A 21446-nucleotide genomic window follows, 5' to 3' on the forward strand; every position below is an offset into this window, starting at 1 on the left:
GATCTCATCTTGGTATGATCGACCGAAGTTAGCTTTAATACCTCAATACTTTACTGCGTAGCTGACGAGTGTAAACCACGTTTAAACATGGAAAAAACTAATGTAATATTGATTTTCCTCGTACTAGAATGATTAGCGATCGAGTACCATTAATTATGGATACTTTGTTATTTCTGGGCATTTGAAAAATGGTATTGGCTCCATTCAAAATAAACGTTACCATCTACCATTAAATAAACAAATAAACATTACCATCTCAGAGTAACAACTTTTTCTTCCACTTCTACTATGTTTATTCAAATGAGTTTGCCCGTTTTTCTAAGAAATTGTTAGAACGGTGAAGTAATTGAAAATTTGCCTACCAATTTGACAGTTCTTTCTGAAAGTATCATCTCTAAACAAGCAGCGCCTCTACATTTAGTTTTAGCGTCATTGTGCCAATCGGGGAGATGTCGGCTCGAAAATGCTTTGTTTGGTATCTCTTCGCCCTTTTGCTCTAGCGATACATAATGAATGCGTTAAGCTTTTTCAGGTTGACGTGGTTGATGCACTGGTGCAGAATTGTCCAATGACGGGCCGATTGAAGCACTACGATCGGTCTATCGTGCTTAATCGGTCCGATAATCGGGCCTATGATCGGACCGATGCGGGTCGACAAAATTCGCCGAGTATCTTCAAGAACTTATTGTTCTTTCGACTCCATTTTCAAAACAATGCTTTTGTGTCAGCAAACCGTATGTCACACAGACAGTGAAATTACGTTAGCGGTGTTGGTTGCATACTAACAAATAGGAAAATGTGGATTCATAAACCATACGTTTTTGGTTGTCAATATAACAACGCTAATGCAATTCCATTGTGGTTGTATTTTTCTGTGCACATACCTAATTAAACTGAGACACTCAAGTCTCTTGTATGCGGTTTTTAAGCGATTTTTTTATGCAAATTTCCAAAGTTATGCGGTTTTTTATGTGAATTTTCAAAGCTAAGCGGTTCTAGATTTGGTGTTATTTAAAAAAAAATCTAATCGAGATACAAAAATTCTACTTATTTTCAAGACATCCGGCAAAAACAATTTTTTTCGGTTTTCAAGCGAATTTTCTATGCAGTACGTAGCCCTTGCTCACAAAAAGACTTGAGTTAGTTCGCTTTCACATCTCATCCAAGTCAGTCGATACAACAAAACCGCTTACGTTCGAGACGGAAGAAACCAAGTACAGTATTGTGTAGTGAAGAATAGAACGATCTCGAAATGAGTGAACCAAACGAACAAAAGCTACCGCCGGTACGAAATATTACAATTATTGTTGACTTCGGGCAGTGGAAAGAACAAATGCATCTTGACATTAAACGTTTTATTAAGAGTTGGATGCAATTCATTTCGAAAAAGTCAATAACAATGTGCGCTATGTGGAGCACGAGAACATTAAGTACAACATTCCAGTATATATGGAAGATAGTGCTATCGAAGTGTGTGTGCATGATCTTCCCTCAAGCGTAATCGATCCTTATATTCGCAAAACTGTGTTCCAATACGGAGAGATTCTCTCTATCGAAAAAGAACAGTGGAAGAACTTTTTCCCCGGTATTCTAAATGCCGTACGTTTGTTACGCATGCGCTTGAAGAGGCCTATACCTTCTTATGTAGCTTTTGGTCAGGATACAAGAATCCCGTGCAAATCACTTGTTACCTATGACAATCAGATGGCCAAATGTCAATATTGCCAAAAAGCTGTTCACTACGGTAAGCCATGTGATAAACTGGACAAGGAGACAACTACACCAAAGGACAACGGTGCTTTCTTCACACCAACCCCAAGCAACCCTAGTACACCTGTGACAGCCACCAACAACAATGAAGCATACCCTTCAACGAAACCATCCAATGTATCCCCTATAGAACAAAGTACACCAGCTGTAGTTAACAACTTACCCTCCAATCAACCAGCAACTGCAAACAATGTATAACAAGGCGCATCTACAGCAACTAGTAACGAAATCAACAACAAGGAGGGAAATGGAAGCTCCTCTCCTCCTAGAAAGAGGGTGACAACGAGATCCAATACAAAACAAATATTTATTTATTTAAAAAATCGGCTCAATTGGCCACGTAAAGTTTGTACGCAAATAGGCCTGAAAAAATATCTTTTAAATAAAAAAAACGATTTTAAAGTGTATAATGGTCTGAGACATTTGACTAATAAAGTCTACGTTTGGAAGCGAGAAGAAAATTTCCGCGATTATCGCAAACCAGTAACAAAATAGCACCTGAACCCTGGTAACGCCAATGATTCATTATTCATTACAAAATACTCATAACCATAATTACGAATCCACTTCTTCACGTTTTCTTAACTAATAAAAACATGCAGCTGATTATCCTCGTTTTACCTAACTATTTCCGTTTTTTCATTCTTCTTCCCATAGAGTGCGGAGTGCAAACGATGGGTCGTCCGGAAACTCGAATCGTAGGTGGAAAAAATGCCCCCTTTGGCCGATGGCCCTGGCAGGTGTCGGTGCGGAGGACGTCCTTCTTCGGGTTTTCCAGCACGCACCGGTGTGGCGGAGCGGTAGTCAACGATAACTGGATTGTCACCGCAGGCCATTGTGTAGATGAGTAAATGAGTTTAGCGTTTTATGTAGTCTTAATTCAGAGTTGTTTGCTATTTTATTTCACAAAGTGAATTTAAACTTAACTGTCATAGTTCCGTTATTCAATGCTGCTATCATCACGTACTGTGTTGTGAACTTCTGCATTTAATATCAGTTTTAATGTTCCTTTTCCGTTTAATTTTCATTTAGCCTACTAACGTCACAGATACGAATACGGGTTGGTGAGTATGACTTCTCGCACGTGCAGGAGCAATTGCCGTACACGGAACGTGCCGTCGCAAGGAAGGTCGTACATCCCAAGTACAACTTCTTCACGTACGAGTTCGACCTGGCGTTGGTGAAGCTGGAGCAGGCGCTGGTATTCGCACCGCACATAAGCCCAATTTGTCTACCAGGAACGGATGATCTGCTAATCGGTGAAAACGCTACCGTCACTGGCTGGGGGCGGCTCAGCGAAGGCGGAACGCTACCGTCAGTACTGCAGGAGGTAAGTTCCCTCCCAGAGGGAAACTTTTCAAATTACTTCTCAAACAGAGTTACGCTAAATAATTGAAGTTGTTGTGCAAACAAACTTTCTCTGCGTTAGTGCAGAATACGTCGGTTCAAACAGGCAGTCTGTTTGCTTGTTCGAGAATCATCATTCTGCCGCCACTTAATGCCTGCACCATTACCGCTAAGAGAACTGAAAATGCGAAGCGGAGTTCTGTCTACCCCTGGCACGGTGTTGAATCTAAGATGGGTGTAAAAATTTCGGGATTCGTTTTGCAATTAAAACAAGCGAAAGCAGCATTTTCGGGCTACAGCAAAACTGATAGTATAAATCAATCGCTATTCAACTTATCGAAAACTTCATCTTTATCGATTTAATTGATTATTTTAGGTGAATATCGCGGGAGAGCATCGGTTATTTGAGAAGTGTTCTAGATTTAATCAGCTATAAATTTAAATCGGAAATGCTAGACTAGGCAAGCTCAGATAAGCACGATCGAAAGAAAAAAAATGAAATCTATTTTGCGCTCTACGTGATTGCGTCAAACTTTCGAAATCTATTCGTCTGCCGCCCAAAAATAAGATAACCGTATTCTTTATTAGCTCCGCTACTACATTAATATCAATGTTAACTCGTTGGTCGATAGGATAAGATGGATATTTGTGCATTCGCATCGAAACTCTTTTCGAAACAAAAGAAACCTTCATTTAGAGAAAAGAAAATATCCTACATTTGTCTCAAAACTGTTTCAATTTATGCCCGAACAAACTTTGTTGTTGGTGGTGAGCTCACTTCGTTTGCGTCCCTTGTCGGCATTTTATTCGAGTAGCGATCCGCTCCGGGGAAACCGTTTTGAGTCAATCGAAGGCATCAAACTTGAATTGCTACGCGCATTGAAGGCTATTTCGGAAATTGACTTTAATAAAGGAAAAAAAAAACGTTGGCACAAGTGTATTGTGTCCGGGGGGATTTCTTTGAGAGGGACGAAATAGAAATTTTAAGAATAAATAAAGAATTTGAAATTATGAACAAAGCTTTTACTATTTTTTGCCCACAGTAGTAAGAAAATTTATCGCAGTTTTAGATTTCATACTACCACAATTGCAAGAGTTTCCTTGTTCTCAATTCGATAACCGAATTTTTTAGTGTTTCAATTTTAGTTGTTTTTTTTACCTAACTATCCCTTCGTTCAACATACATATTCAAAATTATTTATTCTTTATTTGTCGAGCCTTCCCGCTTCCTTCTCTTAGGATACGAAACCGGCGAACGAGCATATTGGGGTTGAAGCCGGGTTAGAACAAACGATATATATTAAATTAATTCATTTTTACAGATAACTCTTTCTTTTAAATTTGTTTTAGCATCTAGGAACAGTTATATCTGAATAAGTTCGTTTTTTTTCATATCATTTCTAATCTTCAGGACTACAATTTGATTGATAAAAATCATATCTTGCGAAAATCTTTTAAAATTACTATATTAATAGTGTGAATAAATAGGCCGTACTGCTTTTGTGATATGTTGAAGAAATAAACGGAGAATATTCGAAATGATAAATCTTCTCACTCTTGATAATCGAATTACCACCATTGGGATTACCATCTGTACGGATCTCACCCGGCAGCATCGGACCTAGAAAAAGATGTCGGACTGCCGTATTTTCAAAAATTATGTCGGGGTACAGATTGACTTAACCTCTTAACCTTCTCGAATCTGAAACTGTTATATTGATTTATATCTCTAGAGATGTTGAAAAACACCTCTCAACATCTTATACTCAACGGGAAAGCATAATTTTTGATTCATGCTATCGGTAACATATTCAGCAATTTATTATAAAACATTCAGTAGTATGAGATAATTATGAATAACTTTTAATTTAAGTTTTTCTTAAGGATTTGAAATCAATGATCATCAAAGTGAAGGTCTCATGGTTGGTTTCAATCGTTCTAGCCTGTTCAGTTTACAAACAATTCATTTCGTTTGGATCAAGTCTAGACTCAGGATACAAGTTTAAAACTCAGATTCAGATTAAGAATTCAGGCCCTGAATCGATGTTCAGAAAGCAGGTCCAGAATTCAGACCCGCAACCCAGGTCCGGATTCCAGGTCCAGAATTCAGGTCCATAATACAGAATGCAAATCTAGAGCCCAGCTTCTAAATTCAAAGTTCAGAATTCAGATCATAATTAATAATACAGGTTCTGAATCCTGATTCAAGCCAAGATCTTGAATTCTGATCCTGGATCCAGGCTAATAATTCTGGTTTACGATTCAGGTATAGAACTCAAGTCCAGGCCAAGAATTCAAATCCAGAATCTAGGCCCAGAATCCCGATCCACGTCATGAATTTATGTCTAACATCCAGTTCCAGATTCCAGATTTATAATTCAAACTTGGAATCGAGGTTCGGACTCTGGGACCAGAAGTCAGATACAGAGTTCAAATCTAGAACTCATTTCAGGTTTAGCATCTGAATCCAAGTCCATATCCAGAATCAATCCGCGTAAAATCAGCCATCAAAAAAGTTTTTTTTCAACTATTTTTTTTTCGATATAGAACTCGAAAATATTCGACACGTATTTTTTTATTTAAATATGTTACGTGGAATTTTCGAGACATAATTTTTTGAAGTTTCGCGTTTACAAAAAGAGCCTTTTTTCAACAGCCTATACTGTAAAATCTAATAAAGATACAAAAATTCGCCCAAGACAAGAAATGTGCATCTTTTTGTTAGCTTTCCCTCACATCTGAAGAGTTAAAAAAAAACTGTATGTTATCATTATTTTAATAATCATGTAAATGCTTTGCCCCAATTTTACTCGGTTATTGCCTACATGGTGCACACAAAACATAATTTGCTTGCAAAAAATCGAATTTCTCAAGTAGGGAAGAAGAAACCCGACGCAACGAATTTTTTGAGTTTTGAATTCATTGTTACATCGCGATTTCAACTGCTGCTAACAATAAACTGTCAAAGTTAGGATTCGATCAGTGGCGCGACATGTGTCGACAAGTTAAGCCCGTATCCAGGCGAGTTGCGCTGCGGTAAACTCCGCGCGTGCGGGTCGTGATTGAAAAATTCACTGCTCCGAAAGTATTTATCTTTCCACTATGAAGCTTTGCCAAGATTGAGTTAAATCCCTTAGGCTTCTTTTGTCAACTAAAAAAAAATTAGGTCCAAGCTTAAATTTTTTTTTATTTGTTTATTATTTTTTTACTTTTTCCATTAAATTATCTATAACGGTTGTTTTATGGAATCGCTTATTTGAAAGCTAAGGAAAAAACGCACATTTCATGTATTTGGGCGAATATTTGTATCTTTATTAGATTTTACAGTATAGGCTGTTGAAAAAAGTCGTTTTTTGTAAACGCGAAACTTCCAAAAATCATATCTCGAAAATTCCATGTACAATATTGAAAAATAAAACATATGTCGAATATTTTCGTGTTCTTTACCGTAAAAAATAGTTAGATGAAAAAAAAATTTTGGGTGGCTGATTTTGCGTGGAATGCCCCATACAGAAACCCGGTTCATAATCTGTATTTTTCACCCGGGTCTTCCAGGTATAAAATTTAGGTCCAAATTCCAGGTTTAGATTTTAAATTTTACATCTAGGTCTTGAATTAAGCTTTAGAGTTCATCTTCAGAGCTCAGATACAGAAACCAAGTCCGTACTCCAGGTCCAGTTTCTAAATCTACAATCAAATTTTGAATGCCGGACCTGGTTCAGAATAGAAGTCCAAGTCCAGAATACAGATTCTAAATTTAGATCCAGAATATATAATAATAACAGTAATTCAAGCCAAGAATTCAGGCTTATAATACAAATTCCGAATTAGGATTCAGAGTCCATTTTTTGAATCCAAGGACTATGTTCTGAATCTAGGTTTCAGTTCAAATCATAATATCAGATCTAGCTCTAGATCCATAATTCTGATCCACAATCCAAGTCCAGAATCCAGGTTCGGGATTCAGATTCAGATCCGGAATCCAGGTTTGGAACACAGGTCCCGAATTAAAGCTCAGAACGCAGCTCCACATGGAAAGGCATCCGTTACTGCTGTTGTGATTAAATAATCATGACATTAATCATTCTAACTTGTCATGAAATCATGAGCAATAAGTCTTTTCCCATGAAAATTAATCATGGTCCGAAAATGCGTTACTTGAGAAATATATTTCTTTCAGAGCTCGTAACTCCGATTTTCTACCCGGATATCACTTTCAACCCTCTTCCTCAAGTGATGTGATAGATTGCTTAATAGAATAATGGTAAAGCAAGAAGCAGATTTTGAAAAACAAGAGCTACTAAAAATATTTATTTCATACTGAGGTATATTTCTTTCATAATTGTGTTGTTTCATCCAACAACTGACAGAGACTTGACAACATAAAGATTTCAAATAAATATTTTAAATAAGACGATTTGGCAAACGATGAAACAAAATTAAAGAAAAATCGTTCCGCGGTATTTGCAAGAATTCGACATAGAGTTTGTTTTAAGAGGTTTGATCCACACCCTCATGGTAACAACCAAATCAGATATATATATATATATATATATATATATATATATATATATATATATATATATATATATATATATATATATATATATATATATATATATATATATATATATATATATATATATATATATATATATATATATATATATATATATATATATATATATATATATATACATATAATAGGACTGAAAAGTCACCATTTGTGGCTGAACACCCAATTAAAATCTTAATAATTTAATTTTAACTCATATTCCAATAAAAAGTTATTTAAAAATAAAGGTTTGATCCACACGGGTTTTTTCATGCAGTTTGTTAGTGTTTGAATTCTGAAACACAAAATCAAAACTCCAGCAATGAACGCAAGTAAACACGTTATTTTAAGCGTCGTCGTTTTACAAAAAACATATTTTAATTTCTAATGATTCAGATTAAAAGAAATTCGTCGTGCTTTCCACTGTTTTGCAATTCAAACACGGAACGACCGAAATTAGCTCTGCGCCTAATTCGTATTACTGTTTTTGAATTAGTTGATTTTAACAACAAAATTTCCAAAATAACTATAAAATTAGTTAAAATTGAGAATTTACTTTGCTGAAAAAACTCTTATTTTTAGAGAATGTGTTTAGTTGGTGAATATCCTGGACTCAAACCAGCAATATTTCAATCCAACACGAAATTCTCATTGACAACTAATTTTGTTATTAAAATCAGAAAATTTGTTTCTATTTATCTATCACCATCATTACTGAAGGACAGCACAAAAAAACCAAAACTGAAATGGGTATTATTAATAAGTTTATTAGCCAAAAACTCATGAGAAGTGTGAAAGCAAAACAATCCATTAAAAAGCTAAAAAGGACAGTCTTATTGAAACTGCTTGAACATTGTTTTGATGTTTTTCGCATGTGTTCGATATATCTTTATTTAAATTTCTAAACCGATATGTAAAAATGTCGTAAACTGTTAGTGGAAATCGTATTTATTCAGAATTTGTGCGCACTTGAAGCGATTGTGCGTAATAATGTTTTTACGCGGAACAGCGAAGTGAATTTCGAATGTTTCACTCTAATTGTGATGAAGTTTTTTTGTATCTTCAAACCTTCCAAGCTGCGCCGTCCGGTGTACTATTTGTATTCGGTTTTTGTTTTCCGAGTGCTCAAAGTTTTCAGTGAGAATGAAGAAAACAGTGATTTAGAAGAAAAAAAATCAAAAAGATGTTTACGTTTCGTTTATGTCTTTTTCTCCAACACAACATCGTATTTATACCTGCCAATATAGAAAAGACAACCGCGTCTGAATTTTTTTCGGCAGTAGTGTGCCATCTAGTGGCTAGTAGTCATTAAGGTGTTACCGTTTCGGTGACAGGGCGCCATATAGCTGCAGATTGCAGAAGCCAATTCAACCATTCATATTGGTTGAAAACAACATTATATTTCTTTAATTCAACTAAAAAATTAGTTGACTGGATATGAAGTGTGCCTTAGCTAAGAAATGACAGTACGTTTAATTTGTGAATTCAACTAAAAAAAATAGTCATTTCAAAAAATATTTTATTATTATTAAGGGAATGAGAATAAAAAATCTAAATCAGCAAAAGTAAGATTTTTTTAAATGTCTCAAAAAATAACTAACTAAAATCAGCAAATCAACTAAATTTTTCGCGAAAATGCTGATTTCAGTCGTTCCGTGAATGTATATCATTTGAGACATTAGTTAATATCGCGTAGAAATCGCGTTCATAACATCATTTGATTTAATTCATATTCGAAACCTTCATATTCTGAACCATAACGCCTGAATTTATGTTGCAATGACTACCTTCGTAGCAGAAAAACGTCTGAAGTTATACCCAACAACGTCAAGTACGTTACGTTTAAATTTCAGCGAAATCAGTTCTAATGAATCATGATCCCAGAACTTATAATCATGGTGTATTATCATAACATGAAAATATACTATTTTCCCCAAATCATGACTAGTTTTGCTTATACCTAGAATCGTAATTTTGCCCGTGCAGGTCCAGAGTTATGGTCCAGAATATAGATCCGGAATTCAAACCAAGAATCGAGATCATGAACACAGATTCAGAATCTAATATTCACGTTCAAATCCAGAATGCAATATTCTCATTCAAATACATAAATCTGGATCCTAATCCTGATCTAGGTCCAGACCTATATTTAATTCTAGAATCTAGTTACAAGTTCTGATTTAGATATAGGATCTGAATTTGACCTAGACTAACCCGGATTATGACCCAGACTAATTATATTACTGGTTCAGATGTAGATCCTGATCGCCTACCACGTTACCGGCCCAAATCCACCTCCTGGAATTGGTACCGGACCGTCATATTACGGGTCGTGGATTTCGACGAGTTGGTAAGATCAGGTCTAGTTTCAGGATTTGGCGACTCACAATCTTCTCCTGTCTTTTTCTTTCATTTTTTTATTTATGAATTATTTATGAATATGTTCGAAAAAAGATACCGATAGAAGAATATAGTGTGTTAGTTCTAATTTGAAACTAACAAATATGAGAAATTCAATAAAATGATTCGATGGGTACTGGAACTTACTTATCGCAATATATATCTTCTAATATGTTACTGTGCCACCTGAGGGGTGATCAGTGGAAAAACCTCGATCCCTGGTCACAGCCACGGGGATCTAGTGAGGGTGGGCTTTGCAACAGCCTTCTTTTCAGGGCCACTAGCTCGATCGTGAGCAGAACTTTTGCTCTCAGGGTCGGCGTTAACAAGAGGATGCTGATTAAAAGAACGTAGTAACCTTTTAACTTCCGTTTTTATTCCTTAACCTACTTACAATTTTACGGCCGGCGAGGGAGATTCCTGATGTTGCTTCCGTTCCGGGATGGTGAACGCGTGCTCCACGAGGTGTTGAGGCGGTCGTCACCGCTCGTGTACTCTAAGGTGATGTCGGTAATCCAGTGAGCTGGATCTGTCGTTGCTAGGCTAGAGAAACTCTCACATGTCTGGTCTGCTAGGCGAGGTGTCCGTACTGCGACTGGGTTTTGCGGCGGCAAGTTCCTCTCGGCTTTAATCCAAGATCTTCGGCTGAATTAGCGGGACATTCACAGGTCCGCTGCGATGGGTTCCTGCCTGCGAGACGGTTCGTCTCGATGTTCAAGCGGTGAGATATATCTGGGCACTCAGCCGAAACTATCGGGTCCTATGCGAATTCCAAAATGGAGGGAGAAGGGTTAGATTGCTACTGGGTTTTAGGTCTTACGAATTTTTCGAGAGGTTTAGTTGTTCAGTAAATACCTGATTCGTTCTATCGACAAACTTGCTGATGATCTCGGTGGACTAACTGTCGATTTAAACGGTCTTACCAAAAACCGATGTGGTTCGTTTAGTGGTTGAACTGAAATAGACCTATCCTGAATTCTCAGACCCAGTAGCCTTTTCCTTTTTCCCTTTTATATCTCTTTTGTAATATTCTTTGCCTTGTCTTCCCACAATCGCGACACTACGTTTCTGTTGGGGCAACATCAGGGGTGTATCGTGTTCAGGTGTATTGATTTTGTATATATATTTAATTTTATCTAGCCTTATTTCTAGCGTTTAATTAATTTAATAACTAACTTGAATTAATTTTAATTCGTTTCCTAGTCCTAGTTGAATTATTTAAATTTTATATTTACATTACATTCGTGTTACATGAGGATCATCAGAAAAGGAATATAAAGAAAACAAGTGCCGAAACCTCGACGGTAACAAATATTTGCATACAGTTGCTTAATCTGTTCTTAAATTAAATGCTTAATCGTCAAATTCAACACAAAAATATTATTATTCTACTAGGAGTCACGATATAATATCATTTGTTATAAACAGTTCGAGAATGGCGTTATTACCTCTTCAACTAAATGTTTCCATATTCTCCGGCTCCCTCCCTTAATGTTTATACCATAAACAGGTGAATTACGAATCACTTCATGAAACATCGTTTTCCTACTAGCACTGAATAAATTTTCACGCAGTACGTGATTTTTCCTTTTTTTTGTGGATAGCGAAGTTTTTCTCCAATATGAAGGTTGCTTCCAGTGTCGAAAATCGCTGCAAAAGTTTGTATTCAACCAAACATACTTTATTAGGGTGGTAAGCCTCGATATTGCAACCAGACTTAGTGTTGTATGCCGTGTGACAACCTAATGAGAGCTTATGGCTGTTAGAAAATTGAATCTCGAAAGATTTTGCTCTTTCTGTATGTACTAACACCTACCAACGAATGAAACCGACATATGTACGTGTTGTTGGGAGAGAAGGTGAAACCGCCTCGAATTCGATTGCCTTGGGCACTGGCGAAGCGGTTAAGTATAACCTCAATGTTCACTACTGCAGTAGATGTTTAAATTGCTTTTTATTTGTTTGATCTCTTTCATTGTTTAGTTTTGCCATCCTGCCACATTCCACTTTCTTCCTGCTGGCGCAGATTTCAGGACAGCTTTTTACGATTATCCTTTTGTCGAACAGTGTCTCGAAGAAAAATAATTTTCGACATTCGACATTAAGCTGGCTAGACGGGTCTGCCAAGTCAGCGTCCGTGGGAATTGCCAGCAGCCAGAAGCATGATCCGCTGTGAAAACAAAGCGATACTTGCTTCCAGCACATTTCGAACGATGCACAAAGTTATCTGTTTCCATAACGCCTGGCATACATTGAGGAGGAATATTTTCGTTGGTCACGAAATAGGAAATACATTTGATAGATGATTCCTTGATTGCTAGTGTTGGAGTAGGAGATATAACCACTGTGCAGTCGGTCGTAAGCCAGCCGGTAGCAAATTGTGATGCGAGGAAAGCGCCTCAGGATATAAATCCGGAAAAGAGTAATAGTCGTGATTGCTTTCACGCCTTCTGAAAGGCTCGGTTTCCCATTGTTAAACATTCAGATCGACCAGATCTTTTTACATTCTACTAAGAATATTTTTTGTTTCTTTGTCTGATCTGGGCAAAGAAGTAATCGTTGGGGTTTTATTAAAGTCAGTGCTAGCTTTGCAGAAAGTTTGAAGTGGAACGAAACACAAACGTATGTAAGTGGTTAGGTTTTATTTGCAATGTTAAATAAGGGGCTGGGGTTCACTAGGAGATTGATAGTACCTATTAGCTTTCTTCGGACAGTACCAGCCTAGATGCCGTGTGGAATCCGGCGGAAAAAAATGAACCAAGAATAGATCCAATAGGTTCCTGCTTCCATGTCGTAAAAGGCGACAATTGCTCTATTTTACTATATTATTTCTTCATTCAACCTATCAATTTCCGTCTAGCTTCAGAGAAAAGTTTCATTTAGAATGTTTTCTTCTTCCATATTTTTTTTAACAATTTTTATTTAGGCCAATTTGCGTATAGCTTTACGTGGCCGATTTACCCATGTTTTTGTTACATAAAATTATTTTTTTATTGTTGGATCTCGTTGTCACCCTTCTTCTAGGGGGAGAGGAGCTTCCATTTCCTTCTAGCGAAGATTGGAGGTCATTTTGTCCGTTGCTCGTATCATCCATTGCTACATCTTTGGAGTTGTGAGCGGTTTCCGTTTCCTTGTTTTCATTGTTGATCGCCTTCTTGGGTTCATTTGCAGTTGCCGTAGATGCGCTTTGTACATTGATTGCAGTTGATAGTTGGTTAGATAGTGAAGGTGTTTTTGAAACAGGAGCACTGCATTCACTAGTTTCCGTTGTTGGGCGGTTGTCCTTGTTTTTGTTTGTTTTCGCAGTTTCAGTGCAAGGTTTGCCGTAGTGTGCAGGTTGTTCACAAAACTGACATGTAACCAATTGATTTTCATACGTAATCAGCGTTTTACACGGATGTATTCCACCTTGACCACAAACGATGTAAGATGGAATTGCTTTACGTAGTTGCATACGTACCACTCGCACGCCATTCCGGATACCGGGAAAAAAAATCCGCTATACTTCCCTTTCGATGGAAAGAACTTCACAGCTAATCCCGATCAGTAACGGAGTAGCAACCAGGGATGGTCGCTCAAGCTCAAGCTCAAAATACCCAATGTTAAATAATTTCAAAAACTCGTTTGAATGCGTAGCAAAAAGTACAAGCGTTTGTTTGCTTCGGTATTCGGCACAAAAGAACGTGTTGCTATTACACACATGACATTTGTAGGAATGACGCTATCTGCTTTCTGTAAAAAGTTATGGTGGGATGCCGGCATCGAACATCTTCCCCTACTCTGTTTCGGACGGCGTAGTCCGAGCGAAATATACCGTGAAATAACAAGAAGCCACAGAGAAGAATAACCGCCTACTACGAGTATTCTACACAAACACAATCTTATTTTCTTGATCGAAAACAAAGTTTTGAACAAATGCGCACAAATTCTGGATAAATACATTTTTTACTAAGAGTTAACGGCATGTGTTTAATATGCATATATCGTAATGCATTCAAAAACATTAAAACAATTTGCAAACAGTTTCAACAAGACTTCTTAGCTCTTTAATGGATTGTTTTGCTTTGACTCTCCTCACGAGTTTTTTCCTTATAAACTTGTTAATAAAACATATTTCATTCAAGTCTTTCTGCAGCAATGGTGACGAATACAGTCAAATTTTCTGATTTTAATCACAAAATTAGCCAATGAGAATTTCGTGTTGGGCTGAAGTTTGGCTCGTTTGTGTCCAACCAACTAAACACTTTCTCTAAAAACAAGAGTTTTATTCAGCAAAGTAAATTCTTAATTTCTACTAATTTAATAGTTATTTTGGAAATTTTGTTGTTCAAATCAACTAATTCAAAAACAGTAACACGAATTAGGCGCAGAGCTAATTTCTTCAGACTGTTTGCTTGTAGGGTACAGAGAGAAGATGTTTTATTATGTTAGATGATTGCACTACAAAGTTGAGCAGTTCTAAGCCATATACACTCAAACCTCCATTTATGTAATAATCGGGGGTTCGTAAATCGAATTATGACGTAAAAAAGTTTTCTTTGTGTATATGGGGCATCTCACGCAAAATCAGCCACCCAAAATTTTTTTTTCATCCAACTTTTTTTTTCGGTAAAGAACTCGAAAATATTCGACACGTATTTTTTTCCAATATGGTACGTTGAATTTTTGGGATATGATTTTTTGAAACTTCGCGTTAGAAAATAGAGCCTTTTTTCAACAGCCTATACTATAAAATCTAATTAAGATACAAAAATTTGCCCAAGACAAGAAATGTGTCTTTTCTTTAGCTTTTAAATAAGTGATTCCATAAAACAACCTTTAAAACAAATTTATTGAAAAAAAGTTAAAAATTATAAACAAATAAAAAAAAATTCAAACTTGGGTCTAATGAAAAGATTAATACTTTCGGAGCAGTAAATTTTTCAATCACGACCCGCACGCGCGGAGCGTACCGCAGCGCAACTCGCTCGGATACGGGCTTAACTTACCAATACATGTCGCGCCACTGATCGAATCCATACGTTGACAGTTTATTGTTAGCAACGTTACAGTTAAGATCGCGGTGTAAAAATGAATCCAAAAATCATGAGTAGGCGCTAATATTTTTGAAGCAGTAGTATAATATCTGCGGCAGATGTGAGCCGGAAATGGTTTTCATTGTATGCAAAAACCTCTTTCTACGAAGTAGGTTCGTAAAAAAAGTTTACGTTATTTGGGATTTGGTTCGTAAAAAGAGTTACGTTGAGAGAGGTAATGTAAAAAAAGTTTACGTAAACGGAGGTTTGAGTGTGTTTATATATCGTTTGATAAAATCGAGCAATTAATTGTAAAACGTCATCGAATCAGATACGTAGCGGCATTTTTTGTTGTTGCCGAATGTTCACACCTTTTCTAGACTGGGCCAAACTGTCCCAAGATAATAGTTTCTATCAATCTTCCAGTGGACTCCAGCCGTTGCAATTTGTTTAGATACATTCAAATATAAAAACCAATTTAATCATATCAAAAAGTGATATTTTCATACGTTATTTTTATCTTGCATGGTTCGAGTGTCATATAGAATCACTGCCCTAAATGAACTACTCAAAGCGGCATTCATATTTTTACCATACCTCCTTCACTGGTGGCACAACGTGACCAAAACACTTTATCCTACATCATCGATACGTGCTGTTATGAAGACACCTGTTTCGACACTTTTCTTCAACGCATGATGAAATCCTTATAAAATAAGTAGACCTTCGGCGCATAAAAACCGATTGCAAATCATCACGTATCCACTTCTCGCACAAAATCTGGCGTACTTCTGGTCACTACACAGCTCTCTACAGCTACGGCGGCACAGCAGCATTGGAAAACAATTTATAGCTCAATCGGAATAAAGAGACCAGGACCTTTTTACGATGCCGCATCGAATTTGGCGTCGGCAAGTATAGGAAAAGTTCACATCGGGCAGGACATGTCAGGGCAGGAACACAACTGGAAATCGTACTTTTCGTTTTTATGTGTCAGCATTTGTTAGCTCGAATGGTTGTTTCTGACTCGAACAATAGGGATGTACGGGTCGGTTGGGGACCGATTGTTCGTTTGAATAGTTATACTCGCAGATGTTATGTGCAAAAAGGCTTCCTTCAACGACATTTCAATTGGTTGTTGAATGTGTTAGCGCAATGCCAACCGTAATATCTGAATACATTATAAAACAAAGACATATGTTTTGACTTAGAAATTTTGATTTTCAAGTAAAAAACTCGTGACCTTGAATCACCATTGCTGATCAGCTGCCAAGTATAGCTTCTTATAAAAGTGTTATTCATTGAGTTTAAGACGAATCGTTAAGAAAAATTATTATTCAGAAGAACATTTGAATTTAGCATACAGCATCGGTATCGCAAACTCGGACGACAGGCCGGCCTTAAAATAGGCTCAACGGAAATCAACGGCATAAATTGAAAATCAAATGCAACTAGTCATCTTCCAGCACCAACGTCTACGTAAAATGTTCTTTTCTGAACTATCATTATTATCATAAAGAAATATTTTCTTAAAAAACAGATTGATGAAACGAAAATAGATTATATTCAAGCTTTCGAAATAATTTACAGTGACAGAATATTTCCATCTTTCTCGAAGCTTGAATACATCGATTCTGCCATTCTTGAGGCGAGGCGAGTTGCATTTCGGATTCGTTTGGACCCTATTTCTGGGGGTTATGGATTCTGATGAATTATTAATCGTAAAAAAACTTTCTCTATGAGAAAGTTCAAGTGCCTTCTAGAATGTTGTTTCAGATTTGGCATTGCTTTCTTATTTTTTCTGATTCCTATAATCCATACTCTAAAATGGATGCTATGAATTTGAACATCACTCCAATAAGCAGTATTACCTTTGACAAAAGAATTCTAGTGGAATGTCACCAGAAATGTTACGACATATTTTGCTTTGAATAATACAACGATCTTCTAGCATTGTGAAGTCCAAAAGCTGATCATTTCCGCGTTCCAATGCATTTCAAAACATTGTGTTGTTTCGTCCTTTCCATTGCATTCGCCTTCGACGAGTAGTGGTTGGACGCAGATGCGAAATAAAACGATTTATCAAGATTTTTATGCACATTTACAATGAAACAGTTATATTCGTTGCAAAAGTGAAAAGTACTTCTCAGTCTCACACCCCTGGAACTTTTCAAGTTAAAGCGTAGTTTAATGGATAAAGTTTATTCATTTATAGTCTCACTTGAACTGTTCATCCAGACAAAAAGAAGGGGAGCCATAGGTCGGTCCTGGCATCGGAGCAGAACCAATGTGTTCAATCGATAACCAACAATTCGTCGAGTCAGTATTAAGCGAATTGTCGGTGCCAATAGTTGGAGCTACGTGATGGAGGCGCATAGCAAAAGTATGGGAAGAAATATCCGTTTTTCCATTCCGATGGGAGTTTGCTAGTCATTATGCTTTACACGGACACCGACAATAATGGTTCATAGCTACGCGTTGATGTGGAATAAAATTTGCGAAGCTTTCAGTAGTTCGAATAGCAAAAATTGTAAATGAGTTTGTTGTCAACGGTCGATAATTATCTACCAAAATGATTAATATGTAAGCATCTTAGAGCGAAAGAGGATTTTTTTCTTCTCTTATTTTTGATTTGAATCCTATGCGTTCTTTATGTCTACTTCAGGCATTTTAAAAGCCTGTTTTAATCCACCTAGTGGTATTGTGAAACTTTTTTCATATAACTCATATTTTCATTAACATTACTAAGCGATTCCCAAAAAACTTTTCCTTGAATATGGAATAAGAACAAAAATATTTGTTTGACTATACATTAGCATAACCTTTTCAATTTTTAACAGTTTTGACCCAAATGAATTTATCCTTTTTTGCATTTTCGCTCTAAATGACAAATCACAATTTTAAATACATCTCACCCTGTTGTTCCGGAACCGGAAGTGAGATCTGAACAAAGGTCAAAAGTAGTCTATTTTTACAGACGTGGACCCTTTGTTTTGAAGTCTAAGTTTGAGAAAATCGACTCAGCTGTTTTATGAGAAAATGAAGTACTCCCGGAACCGAGAGCTGGAGCAGTTTTAAATCAAATTTAGAAGATTTGTTACGTTTTTTTGCATTATCACTGTATATGACGAATTAAAAAATTAATTTTAACAAACTTGGGCTCGTTTGAAAGCTACTGTCGGGCCATTGATCAAGTTCGAAGATCAAATGGCTGTGACTTTTGGTTCCGGAGATATGATTGTATAAGTGACGTAACCGACAAAAAGCGTTCTATTTTAACGCGCTCAATTTTCTCAGAGATGACTGAACCGATTTTAACAAACTTGGGCTCGTTTGAAAGCTACTATCGGGCCATTGATCAAGTTAGAAGATCAAATGGCTGTGACTTTGGTTCTGGAGATATGATTGTATAAGTGACGTAACCGACAAAAAGCGTTGTGTTTGAATGCGCTCAATTTTCTCAGAGATGGCTGATCCGATTTTAACAAACTTGTGCTCGTTTGAAAGCTACTATCGGGCCATTGATCAAGTTCGCAGATCAAATGGTTGTGACTTTTGGTTCCAGATATATGATGGTATAAGTGACGTAACCGACAAAAAACACGTTGATTTTTACCGCTCTTATATATATAAGGGTGCCAAAAATTTGGGATCACCTGTTTTTTTGTTAAACTCTAGTGCTCAAAAGTTTAAGCACCTCGAAAAAAACCTTCATGCTAAATTTGAGCTAAATCGGACATGCAAACTGCATAAAACATCGAAATTTAGTGTCATCTCAAAAAAAATTTTTTTTTGAAAAAATCAACTTTCTGGGACTTTTATATTCCCAAAAAGTTGACTTTTTAAAAAAAAATTTTTTTCGAGATGACACTAAATCTAGACGTTTCATGCAATTCTAAGCCTTTTGGCATCAAAATTTTTTTTTTCGATTTCGAAAATTTCATGTACTCCCCCCTATGGTGATTTTTCAAGATATATGAAAATTCCACTAAGTGGACTAAGAAGGCTTTTTTTAGATTAGCATCACTGATTACAAATAGGCAACGCAAATGTCAAGCACTAGTTTGGAAAAATGATGCTGACTGTGTGACATAAACACTGAAGCATGATTTTGTGAACTACTTGAATCAATCTGAATCAATTGGCGTCAAAATTAGTATCCGAAATTATATAATAAAAGTATGAAATAAATTTTCATGAGACTGTTATGAAAGAAAAGAAAGGCATTATCACACCACTAGGTGGATTAAGAAGGGTTTTTGCATTATCACTGTATATGACGAATTACAATTTCATTTCCTTGCATTTCCGGAACCGGAAGCAAGATCTAAATAAAGTTCTACATAAGCTTATGTGAACATAATACTTTTCATTTAAGTCTGAATTTGCGAAGATCGGTCTAACCGTTTCTGAGAATTTGGAGTCATTTCCGGTTTGGAGTACACGAGTGCTTTTCCGATACTTCCGGAAACAGGAACGACGATCCAGTATACCCAAAATCTTTTATATTTATCAGCCTGTATTTCCGGAACCGGAAGACGAATCCGGATGAAATTTGAACCTACGCTTGAGAAAATTGGATGAGCAAAATCTGAGGAAATCGAGTGCACTTTTTAGTTCATTTTGCGCATTTTACCACGTAACTCCGGTTAGCTAGGCTTACACGAAAGACGTAAGTCATTATTAATACTTTTGTCTCCAAATATGTTAACAGTTAAGCTACGTAGTTGGATCTATTCCAATTTATGTCAAAAATTAGCTGGATGAAAACAATTTTAGAATGAGACAAATTGAATGCCAAGAGAAAGGGTTTTCTCATAAAACAATTGTCTTACAAATTATTCACTACACTGTATTGATCTTTGTTTCTTTCGTTCCGATCGTACACTGTTTTGACTGTATTGAACGAGACACAGAAGCGAACTATATAATAGTCTAGTCAAAGGGAAAGTATCCCAAAATATGTCTAGTTGATAAACCAAAGCAAATGTTTTTTTTTTTTCATAAATACGTTTATTTCATAGGCAATATACATAAGTTTTTCTTCGCCGTGGCATCCACAATACATAGTACTTTAAACCTAATACATTTCGAATATCATATTAGTATGTTGGTATTAATTAGTTAATCTAAACACTGTTTTCATCAAACGAGTTGCTATTTTAAATTACATTAAATGAAATACATTTATTTTGTACATGATCTTATAACAATTTCAGGTTTGTTTGTATCAGTTCATCACTTTTATTTAATATAAGATAGCTGGCTATTGGCTGAACTCATGGAAGAGAAAACAGTCTAAAATAAACCTTGGGTACGCAAGGAATTTATTAGTTGAGATCTGACATCACGATACTCCACGCATGTCCAAACGACATGATCAATATCGCGGTAACCTTCGCCACAAGCACAATGATTAGTCTTGAAAAGTCCAATTCGAAGGAGATGTGCATCTAACGTAAAGCAAATGTTTTGATGCTTTGTAATAAAAAAGTCAACAAGAATATGAAAGGATCAATCTCGGAATCAATCTGTGGATTAATCTCGGAAGTTCAATCAAGAGGGTACTATTTCTAAATGAAATACATGGGGGAATGATTTATTCGTTATTTCAAATAGAAAACATTTCTGATATATCACGGATCTTATTACACAAGATAGGCTGGAACACAAGTGCCTTTGATGTTTTTGACTTTCTAATATGCAATCACTGTGAAAACCGACCTTTGAACAGAGGTCCGGAAGACTGAGTGTCGATCGATTTTCACAAACTAGAATTCAAATGAGAGGTCTATTGGTCCCATACCTTGCTATTGAATTTTATACGGATCGAACTTCCGGTTCGAGAATCACAGAATAAAATGTGCAATAGAAAACTTGCACTCGATTTTCTCAGAGATCGACCAATTTTCACAAGCTTAAATTCAAATGAAAAATCTTACAATCCCACAGAATTTCATCCCGATACGTCTGCTGGTTCCTAAATTACAGGTAGATAAGAATAGAAAGTTCAATTTCAAGAGTGTATTTCCATTCATGACTATGAAGAATCGAGCAAAATATTTTCAACTAGCCTTATATTTCTTCTATAAAAGGTTTGGTTAATTGATGATCACAAACTTATATTGAAATTAAAAGTATTGGTTTCCTTTAAGTTGATGAAGAATGTTATCCGGTTCCGGAAATACAGGATGAAATGGGTATAAATTGACGGCTGGATGAGTAATCTGGAATTACTTTCAAAAAGTTTTCTTGCTTTCAAAAAGGTTTTCTTGGCGATGTCTTCAAAGATTTTCCGTCACCAGGTGTGGTTTACTGATATGTGATTAGAATCTCAAAAACCTTGTCTACAAAGTTCT

General features: G+C 36.3%; 1 protein-coding gene across 5 annotated transcripts in view; it reads left to right on the top strand.

Annotated features, from left to right (window-relative positions):
- Window positions 1-21446, top strand: part of LOC131431618 (serine proteinase stubble) — a 409964-nt gene that overhangs the window by 346247 nt on the left and 42271 nt on the right. For all 5 annotated transcript variants that reach the window (XR_009229703.1, XM_058597443.1, XM_058597444.1 and 2 more), the window contains 2 exons: window positions 2428-2617; window positions 2803-3100. Coding sequence is in view for 4 of the 5 variants with exons in the window: in XM_058597443.1 (XP_058453426.1) it covers window positions 2428-2617; window positions 2803-3100 (488 nt within the window). In the remaining variant the exon portion in view is untranslated. The remainder of the gene's footprint in view (window positions 1-2427; window positions 2618-2802; window positions 3101-21446) is intronic.

This window comes from Malaya genurostris, chromosome 2 (assembly GCF_030247185.1).
Source record: "Malaya genurostris strain Urasoe2022 chromosome 2, Malgen_1.1, whole genome shotgun sequence".
NCBI classification, from domain to species: domain Eukaryota; kingdom Metazoa; phylum Arthropoda; class Insecta; order Diptera; family Culicidae; genus Malaya; species Malaya genurostris.